The sequence below is a fragment of the Carassius auratus genome, unplaced genomic scaffold (assembly GCF_003368295.1).
Source record: "Carassius auratus strain Wakin unplaced genomic scaffold, ASM336829v1 scaf_tig00214021, whole genome shotgun sequence".
NCBI classification, from domain to species: domain Eukaryota; kingdom Metazoa; phylum Chordata; class Actinopteri; order Cypriniformes; family Cyprinidae; genus Carassius; species Carassius auratus.
Window position 1 is genome coordinate 1621160 of NW_020527496.1, and position 10751 is coordinate 1631910.

The 10751-nt window shown below is 44.8% G+C and overlaps 1 protein-coding gene across 1 annotated transcript; it reads left to right on the forward strand.

Annotated features, from left to right (window-relative positions):
• The first annotated feature begins 7287 nt into the window (after positions 1-7287).
• LOC113090829 (XK-related protein 8-like) lies at positions 7288-10520 on the forward strand. The gene is made up of 3 exons (XM_026256439.1): positions 7288-7656; positions 8592-8785; positions 9765-10520. The coding sequence occupies exons 1-3, from the start codon at positions 7349-7351 to the stop codon at positions 10490-10492; spliced, it is 1230 nt and encodes a 409-aa protein (XP_026112224.1). The 5' UTR covers positions 7288-7348; the 3' UTR covers positions 10493-10520.
• The last annotated feature ends 231 nt before the right edge of the window (positions 10521-10751 follow it).

The window sequence follows — 10751 nt, forward strand, 5'->3', positions numbered from 1 at the left end:
TGTCTTTTCAAATTGGTTGTGTTCTTGCCAGGAATGAGCGCTCCGCGTGCTTTACGCTTTGTTTTGTTTTGTTCGTCGTCAAACGTGAAGTGAGCTGTGGACATTTTGTCGCTCTTTTAGACATCACCTCTTCGAATGCCGTCTTCCCGGGAGCTCATTTAAAAACTGAAAACCTTCGCTTCACGTCTCAATAAGTCAGGCTCTGATTGGTTCTCTTCTCTCATGCAGTCTCGCCTGTTCCGTTTTGCCGGTTCTTTTGTTCATTCCTCGCATCTCTCCCGTCTGCTGATTTGATTTTCGTCACAGTCTATTTTCGTCTCGTCCTTTATTCATTGACGATAATGTCAATCAATTTAGTCATAGTTTTAGTCTCCATCAGTGCCTTCTTTTTTAGTTTTCGTTTCGTTTTCGTCCGCAAAAATGTATTCTTGACGAAAATAATGAAGAAAATATTTAGTCAACGAAATTAACACTGCTTGAAACAATAGGTTACTGTCGTAACCCCGGTTCTCTGAAACATCGAGTGGAGAGATCCACCTATGGGAAGGGCATCCGTACCTGACCTCTGCAGAAGCATCCAATTGCACCAAGTCTGGCTAGACAGACAGAAGCGCGCAGCCAATGCCAGGTAAGGGCCCGCCCCCTTACCTAGGGGTATAATAATGGCTGCAGCGCTGCTATTCCCCAGTTAAGTATATTCGCTTCTCGTGTGGCAAGCGGGGCAAAGCTGGTGGATCTCTCCACTCGATGTTTCAGAGAACCGGGGTTACGACAGTAACCTATTGTTCTCTTTCATCATCTCGTGTTCGAGATCCACCTATGGGAGAGACATGGACAGCTCCCCGATTGCCCAATACACTCACAGTGAGGTTCCGAAAGCCAGAGAAGGACGGTCGCCCCAGAGAGGCGGTGCCTGACACGTCCCATACTCATGAACCTGCAATACTGATGCACAGTCGTGACTGCTGTGCATATGCAGCACATGAAAAAATGTTAGCATCACACACATGATAACCAATGTGCATATAAATACACCCAGAAAAAGGAATGTAAAAACATGCTAGTGACAGGGATGTGCATGGCCAGCCGGTCCATTCACTCCTTCTTCACCTCTTCCAGCGCGGTTGCAGGGAAGGGCTAAGAGGACCCCACCCCTAAAACCGAATGTGCTACCGAGATGCTGGTGACAACCAGCCAGTAATAACGCACTAAGGTATAAGGAGAAGACCAAATGGCAGCGGAGCAGATGTCCTTTAGCGACGCTCCCTGGTGGCTGCATTCCCTTTGATTCATAAGCCATAGCTATAGCGTTCACAAGCCAATGTGAGAGGCGTTGCTTAGAAATAGGATTCCCTCCATTAGTGGATGCCCATGAAATAAAGAGCTGGTCGCTCTTCTGGAAAGCACTAGTCCAGGCGCCACGGCTTGGCATATAACAGAGGGATTATCTCCGCCAGCCATGGTGCTTTGGGTCACCTGGGTGCTATCAGAATGAGAGACAGGCCCTGCTCTCTCACCCTGGTCAGTGTAGGAATTATCAGGCACAGGAGAGGAAAGGCATACAGCAGCACTCTGGGCCACGGGTGGGCCAGTGCATCTACCCCGAGGGGTGCGTCCACGTCCTTTAGCGAGAAGAACATAGGACAATGGTAGTTTTCGCGCGAGGCGAATAGATCTACGGTTGCCTGTCCAAATCTCATCCATAACATATCCACTATCTGCGGGTGAAGGCGCCAATCTCCGTAGATTGGGTTTCCCCTTGATAGAAGATCCGCGCCTCTGTTTAGAAGGCCGGGAACATGAGTCGCGCGTAACGACAGGAAAACCCGCCCGCTCCACACTAGAAGCTTGTAAGCTAGAGCGTGAAGTTTCGACGAGCACACGCCGCCCTGACGGTTGATATAAGCCACTGTCGTGGTATTGTCGCAGCGTACGAGCACAATGATGTCCCTGCAGGTGAAGCAGAAAATGATTCAGAGCTTTCCATACGGCCATAAACTCTAAATAATTTATGTGCGCTGAACGTAGTCTGCTCGGCCACAGACCGTTCACCGTTCTGCCCTCCTGGGTGGCACCCCAGCCTGTTAAGGACGCATCTGTCGTCACAACTTTCTGCATCATAACTGTCCCCAGAGGGGTTCCATGTGAGTAAAAGTCTGCGCTCTTCCAGTGGCGCAAGGCTGCCGAGCAGGCGCGCGTCACTATTACAGAGCGGCAAAGATCGCGCGTCGGGCTGAAATGTAGTAACAAAACCCATTTCATGAACGCTCTCATTCTCAGGAGTCCCAGCGGTACAACCTGGATTGATGAAGCCATAAGACCCTGCAGCCTGAGGCATGTGCGATGTTGTACTTTCGCCCCCTCTCTGAACTGCGACAGACAGTTCATGAGAGAGAAAACGTGCTCTTGAGAGAGACGCAAATGCATGGAGACTGAGTTCAACTCCAAACCCAGGAAAATGACATTCTGACTGGGTGTAAAATTGCTCTTGCTCACATTCACTCTGAACCCGAGAGATGTGATGTGCGTGAGCACACGGCAGGTGTCCTGCAACACTTTCTCTTTCGATTCGGCTATGATTAGCCAATCGTCTATGTATGTCAGAATCCTCATACCTGACATTCTCATGGGTGCTAAACCCGCCTCCGCACACAGACAGAAACACCGGGGGCTTAGACTGAGCCCAAACGGCAGAACTGTGAATTCGTAACATGTGCCTTGGTAGGCGAAACGAAGAAACTTCCTGTGTGGCGGATAAATGCTTATATGGAAGAAAGCATCTTTCAGGTCGACCGATGTGAACCAGTCGTTCTGTTTTATGGCACGGGCGAGTGAGCCATGAGTCAGCATTCTGAAATTGTATTTCCTCAAATGTTTGTTTAACACACGAAGGTCCAGAATAGGGCGGAGAGCGCTGTCCTTTTTTGGGACCAGGAAATAACGAGAATATCCCTGATTCATCAGAGTGGGGGGCACCACCTGAATCGCTCCCTTGTTTAGGAGGGAGGATATTTCCTCTTTCAGAATGTGTGAGGCGTTCTCTTCTGTGTGTGAAGAGAGAACGCCGTTGAAATGTGGGGGTTTCATTGCAAACTGCAGTCTGTATCCCTGCAATATAGAACGCATCACCCACTCGGGAGCCGAAACAGTTTGCCAAGCCCATTCGTGATTCGCAAGTGAGAGATCCTCTCTCCGTAACGAATTCATTTGATTCGTTTGTTTTAATGTGGTTTTTTTTCTGTGTGTTTTGTGTTGGGGAAACACTGGGGCCGAAGCCTTTATTGGTTGGGTGAGGGGAACAGAGTGTATGCAGTGTGGTGACACTGCTTTTGCACTTTTCCTCACAACAGACCCCCTGAACGTGAGGGGGGAACACACAACGTTCATTAAACACATGGGCTGGGCAGCCTCGAACGGAGAGGAATCGATCCATCCGCGTGAGACCCTGCGTCTTTTGAACGGGGGTCCTGGGACAGGGAGAGAGTCCGAAGGGCTCGTGGCCCATGAACGCGGACTCGATGCCTCCATCAATCGAACATCAGGCAGGCCGCTTACGTTTCGAGTCGATGGGGGTAGGGTTAGATGGTCCTCCAGCCGCGGCCGCGGCGGGAGTCGATTTTTCCCCCTAGGAAGACATAACTTGAAGGCCTAGTCCTCCTTCTTTTTGTCGTCACACCGTTGTTGCATCAATGCGACGGCGGGGCCGAAGAGAGCCCAATCGGGCTACATCGACGCGCCCGCGATGCGCCGCTTCTCACTGTCAGGAAGGCCTGACAGGTTAAGCCAGAGCGCGCGCTCTCCCACCACAGAAAGCGCCATAGAGCGCCCGCAGGCTTGGACGGCCTGCCGAGCATTACGAAGGACGAGGTCGTTCACCGTGAGGATATCCTTCCACAAGTGTAGAGAAGGAGTTCGCTTTTTTAGCTGTTGCCCTAATTCGTCCAAAATCACCGCCTGGTAAGCGGAGAGGAGAGACGAGACGTTCAGGGACCTGACAGCCAAGGCCGAGGACTTGTATGCGGCCTGGTGAACTGAGGCAGAAAAACGGTCCAGCTTGTTGGGCAAGACCGGCTTAGGGGGAGTAAGCAGCCCGCCCTGAGCGGGGTTAAGGTGCCTGGCGATGGAAGGCTCGATAGCGGGGGGGTCGCCCATACCACGAGCTGCCATATCCTTTACTTCAAGGCCCGAAAGGCCGTGTTTGAAGTCGAGCGGTTCGCTCCAGTTGTGCCTCATATGCTTAGCACACGCTGGAAGGACGGGGAAGAGTTGTTTCCCCGGACCGGGAGGAGATCCCAACACTTTTCCGTCGCAAATATCCCTCTCCTGGTCAGTGGCGCTCTGTGGAGCCGGCCACTCAATGTCGCTCACACACTTCCAGGAGGATGGACTGAGGCAGGGCTGCGTGGCCGCTAGCCTGGGGAACGCCAGAGGGCGGGATGGCATCCTCGTCCTCTGAGACCCCGAAAAGGGCCGCATCATCCTCATCGCCGGAACCTGCCGGTTCGTTGGCGAGCATGAGGTTGCCCGCGAAGATGTCCTCTTCGGGGAATGCGGGATTGGGCTGGTCAGCCCAAACAAGTGAGGAGGCGCCCCGGGAGTCCCCCGGTAGCGCGTCGTCATCACCGTGTCCCAGATCTGAGTCAGTAAAACTGAGCTCGGAGCACTGGGTCGCTGAAACCTTAAGATGGCGTCGTAAAACATTTTTGGGCAGCATAAGGCAATGACTGCAATTTTCCGCGTTCTCCAAGGATTCTTGAGCGTGTTTAAGGCCCAAGCAAACCACGCAGAACGGGTGAAGGTCCTTAGCAGTGATGAATGCTCCACACGTGGCCGGGCAGGCCCGTGATAGGCTATTCCCCGGAGAAGCGTTATGTACAGAAAGCGACATACCGGAGAAGAAATTGGAAAAATCCGTGGCGGGCAGCCGTGGGAGCAGGTGAAAACGACGAGAGCGCGGCGGCCCTGAATGCAGAACACAAGACGACAGTCACGTCTGGCGGAGGCTGATCAATTGATATGTCCTCCTGAAGACACGAAGGTGAGCATCGTAATCCAACCGAACTGTGTCAATGCAGAGATCGCGAGAAGCGAATGTCAACTGGGGAATAGCAGCGCTGCAGCCATTATTATACCCCTAGGTAAGGGGGCGGGCCCTTACCTGGCATTGGCTGCGCGCTTCTGTTTGTCTAGCCAGACTTGGTGCAATTGGATGCTTCTGCAGAGGTCAGGTACGGATGCCCTTCCCATAGGTGGATCTCGAACACGAGATGATGAAAGAGAAACTCCTCTTCAAAACTCTGCAACAAAGTTTGATTCTCATTTTTGTTATTATATCCGTAAATGTTACCTAAAATAACAATATTACCTTCTGTCTCTAGTATCAAAATTACCCATCTTCCAGATAAGTGTACATTACTTTTAAGTATTTTTCCTTTAAACATTCCACTCAAAATCGCAACACCCGCAGAATTACTGCTTGCGCAAGACAGCCAAAGATTATCTCTCCATTGATTCCTCCAAAATGTATAGTCAGTTCCTAAAGCATGAGTCTCTTGCAAAAAGTAAAAGTCCACCTTGAATTTCTTGAGATATAAAAAAATTGCTTTTCTTTTTAACATATCACGAATACCCCTCACATTAAACAAGTATAAACATAAAGACATTGTGTAGAAAAAAAATCAATCCGTGAAGAAAACAGGCTATCAAACGCCAAAGAACAATGTAACTAAATAAATAGTCAGTCAGTTATCCAGTGTGTATATTAAGATGAATCTATCAGCGTGAGGGATGATAAATATCATGTACCTTAAAGTCCAACGCACTCCAAAATGGAGCTTATAAATTAACATCTCAATCAGAGACCAGGTGTATAAAAAAAATAAAATAAATAATAATAATACAAATAAAGAAAAACACCTCACGAGGCAAACAACTTTTTTTTTCGAACTTCTTTTTCATCTATTATTGCTTTAGCTCCCACGTAGAAAGCTCTTTTTCCTTCTTTATGTGCAGCATCAATCTGAGGGCACAGTTTGTTACGAGCCTCCTTGTCTTTTGTAGTCAGATCCTCCCCAAAACGCAACTTCCTAGTTTTTAAATACTCAGATCCTTTAGCGTTCTTCCAGATGAGATCCCTTGTAGACCTGGTGACGAACCTGATAATAACTGGACGAATCTTCTCCGCGTTCTTCCTGCCGACTCTGTGGCTGACATCAATGTGCTGCTGACAGGCGTCCTCATTATCCGGAATGACAAAGCGGCAGATTTGAACAACTCGAGCTTTAAAATCCTCTCCTTCCTCTTCTCCCAGTCCATACAGCCGCAAGTTCCACCGTCTCTGGTACCTTTCTGTTTCATTGAGCTTGTCCTCCAACTCCGTTATCCGTTTCTGGTTTTCTTCACTCATTGTTTTCATATTAGAGATGTCTGACTTTACATCCTTCAACTCCTGAAAGAGGTATTCTGTGGCTTCCTTCAAAGAATTGACACACTCACGGTTTTGTTTTATTTCTTGATTAAGATCAGCTGTATTCTGACTCATTTTCTCCACCAATATCTTGACTATATTGTCTTGTACTTCCCCGAGTGTAGGTTCGGGCCAACTTCTCTTAGAATCTGGAGTACAAGGTTCTGATTCGGGCAAAGGTATCGGATAGGTACCTGCATCATTCTTACGTGCATATAAGTGCACTTCCATGTGTTCAAGCGAATCTTTTACTCGCCCAGCTGCCATTTTATCTTTGCTCTTTACAGGTCTCTTCTCTGCCATCGTTTAAATGATATATCAAATACAAACAACAACAACAAAAAAACTCGAAGCATAAGACTACTCCCTCGCAGCGTTTTAGAAATTCACACTGTACAAGCGTAAACGATTTTAGTTACAGTTGTTCACATGGTGCAAAAAGAAAATTACTCTCTCAGGACACAAAACGTGTGTCTCGTTCGCCATCTTGGCCACGCCCCCGAAATGCAGAATACTCAGAACAGCGGCGCAAGGCTGCTCACAGCGCTTGGTCACGTGTTGCACAAGAACCGTTTTCAGGACCGAAACTTAGAAATTGCTCACGGTTCCGGTTCTTTTCAAAGAACAAAACCGGTTCTGAATAAGAACCGATATTCGGTTCCCATCCCTATAGTGAAGAGAGCATATCCTACTTTGAACCAGTCTGGTCTAGACATGTTTGTGACATCACTACATTCTGACACTACTTATTTAAAGAAGGAGTTTATGAAAGAGCACAAAGATTACTTTCTGTTTCGGGATAGACCCAGGAGGTTTTTTAAAGGGAGGTTTTTGTAATTTTTTTATTATTATTATACTGTGAGTTTTCTCTCACTTGGTAAGATGGAGGAGAGCTTCCCTTATCATTACACTTTATTGGAGTATCTGTTTACTTTGTTAGGACTGTTATTGTTCCTGCTGGATATAGCGCTGGACATTTGGACTGTTGTGTCATTCTATCAGGATGGGTCCTATGTGTATATGGCAGTGATGATCTTTCTGCTGCTGGGCTCTTCGGTGTTGTTACAGGTGTTCAGCTGGCTCTGGTACTCTGAGTTACTGGAGAAGATTGAGACTAAGGTGGAGAAATTTACAGCCCGGCATTCATTGATCAAACCATTCCACTTCCTACAGCTTGGAGTCTACCTCAGGTTTGTGACAGATTTGCTACTCAATTGTCCTTGAATACTGTTGTGAGAAAGTACGCTTTAGCATACTTTTACAAAAAGACTGCTTATTACTGAAATAATATACTTCAAAAGAATATACTTAAGTGAATGCCATGTTTTCAGACAATTTTCAGAATGTGTGGTGGTGGTGGTGTAAATGGAAAAGAAAAGAGTGTGTAAAAATGAATGAGCAGTGGTGAATTTTCAGTTAACATATAACACAATCACGATTATTTACGAGGCATTACTTAAAAAAAAAAATATATATATATATATATATATTTCTAGTAATCTATTGGTCTCTGTTTACATCGATTTGCTTGCAGCATTGAACTCTTACACATAATTGAATGACAGTCAGAGGTGTGTGACTCTGAATCACTGTTTACAGATACCATAAATTTGTAAAATATATGAGAATAAATGAGAAAAATAAATGAGAAGTGCTGTAAGCGGAATCCTACATGTCTCAAAAAAGTCAGTGACTTCTCTTTTTTTGTGGTGTAAACTGTTGTGGCAATTTCACTTTCAGTTAAGAGAATGTTAATCCTGCTTCGAAAAATGTGACTGAGAAAAACTGTAAATGCAATTAATTGAACTAGAGTGCTTTTTTACCCAATTAATTAGGACTTGAGTATATCTTTATATTGCTTTGAAATATGGTTAACTTTTAAGGTTTGAAGTATTATACATTGCAAGTGCACATTCAGTAGCTACAATTAAGTATACTTCTGTTTTACAAGACTAATGCTCAATAAAATAGAGCACTTAAAAACATTGTTCACACAAATGTGATTGAGAACTGAAACAGGACTCAAACTATTTACACATCTTAATAAACTGTGGCCTCACTGTTGTTTATAATATTATTTTGCTTAAGTGTTGTTTGAGTTAAAGCAAGTACCTTGTGTTCACAGGTATGCTGGAGTGATAGAGATCTCCACAACACATTTTCTTCAGCACACTAATAGTTTCACAGAGGGTATAGCTGTGTACCTGAGCCACGATCTTCAGATGCTTCGTCTTTTTGAGACATTCTCTGAAAGTGCCCCACAACTCACACTCATGATGTCTATAATCCTACAGAGAGGAGAGCTGGAGCTTATTACAGGTCTGTCTCAAATCCAGAGCACCTACCTAATTATTTTTCAGATCATAATTCTTATGTGTCCCTAAACCAAGTAAAGTAAGAAAGAACCCATACTGGGAAATTCATTCAATCATTTAGCACCTGCAACACCATACCAAAACTCAGCTCAAACATATCCATTTTAACCAGTTGCAAAGTTTTATTGAAAGTGCAATCTCTTAAATGCAATTAACAAATCATATAATGCCATTAAATATAAAGTGTCATTTATAATATTATGTTTTACGAAGTCATGAAACTCTAGATAGCGCAGACCAAAAGGTTCCAACTCAGTCTGATGTAATCACATAATTATTCACACAGCGCAGCTGATTGGTTTCTTTTCATTCAGAATCCAAGCCCTTCCCCCTCCCCAGCTCCACCTGTATAGATCTGCTAGGGGGTGATTGCATGTATGCTATATTCGTAGGTTATATCATGTGCAGCAGCAGTATTACATACATGCCTACATAAGCATATCTGTGGATGTATTGGCAGTAGCAAGTTTCAGTTCTTATTGTGATGCAGAAGCATAGCAGATCTATTATATTAATAACTATTTGTAGGGCTTGTTTTGTTTGTTTTATGGAGAGCTTGTTTAATCAGATCAACAAGACTAATAATTACAACTAAAACAATTACAAATTATCTACTATCATATAAAACAATAAACACTGGTTCAGAGGTTCATGGAGATCGCCCCTAGCGGCAAACCATTGAAATCTCAAAACCTTTAAAAACAGTTATGCCAAAATACTTAGAGAAATTATTTTGGCGGTTTTCGCCCTCTGAATCACTGGTTCAAAACAAATGATTCATTTTAAATTAATCAAAGGTTTCCAAGCTTCACAGAGCAGTGTTTTGAAAGCACCCATCACTAGCTGTGACTATTATGAAGAACAGCACTAATGCATCATGTGATATTGTTTAATAATAACATGCAATGTTTTTTTTGTTACAGGTTTAAAAATCCTCACATCAGCTGCTGCAATTTCCAGTAGCGTTGCTATGTACCACCGCAACATGCGTGCCTTTCTTCCTAAAAAACGCAAGATGAGTTGGATCTCCACTGGTGTCTACTTCCTGTGGAACTTGTTGCTGATCATTCCCCGTGTAACTGCTCTGGCACTCTTCTGCAGTGTATTGCCATGCTACATCATAGCTCACTTCCTGTCCCTGTGGATGCTGCTGGTTTTAGCGGCCTGGAGCCAGAAAACAAATTACATGGAACATTCTGGTTGGGAATGGCTCTACAGAGCTTCTGTTGGACTCATCTGGTACTTCTGCTGGTTTAATATATCAACAGGAAGCATAAAATTTAAGTCAATTCTCTATTATAGCTTCATGGCTTTGGACACAATGATGCTGCTGGGCTTCTGGTGCTGGAGGGTGTTTGAGTATGCAGGCTGCTGGAGATCCTTAAACCCGTATATGGTGATTCCGACACTACTGGGTTTGTACGCCATTGGAATACTAGTGAAAATTATGTACTACAGGTATTTTCATCCCAACTGCGACGAAAAGAAAATCACTGAGCCCACTGAAGAAGGGCAATTCATTCAAGTGGCAAATTCTGTTGTGAAGGGTTTGGGAAATAATTCACGTCACACTAGAGCTGCAGCTCCTGCTCAAACTTTATCTGGAGTTCCCAATAGACATAGGAAAATGGCTGCTAACTTCTTCTCTTAGTTCTTGGTTCTACTTGTTAAAATACCCCCCCCCCTTCATACAGAGATGTTTTGATAAAAAACTGTAGAATTTTAAATGATCTTTCTGAAAAATAAATGATTTTCTCATCTCTGAAAACAGTGATATAGTTTATGTTGTGTAAATAATTAATAATATGGATTTCCTTTGTTTGACACATTTCTGCTTACAACATGCTTTAAAACGTTTAAGAGAGCAAGATGGTAAATCTGAGCTGGTTTTGACTATTGGAGTAGGGTTG

Excerpts from the sequence above, each read along its gene's own strand:
- LOC113090829 (XM_026256439.1), top strand. The coding sequence starts at position 7,349 with ATGGAGGAGAGCTTCCCTTATCATTACACTTTATTGGAGTATCTGTTT. Across the intron at positions 7,657-8,591 it reads CAGCTTGGAGTCTACCTCAG|GTATGCTGGAGTGATAGAGA; the intron begins GTTTGTGACAGA and ends TTGTGTTCACAG. Across the intron at positions 8,786-9,764 it reads AGAGCTGGAGCTTATTACAG|GTTTAAAAATCCTCACATCA; the intron begins GTCTGTCTCAAA and ends TTTTTGTTACAG.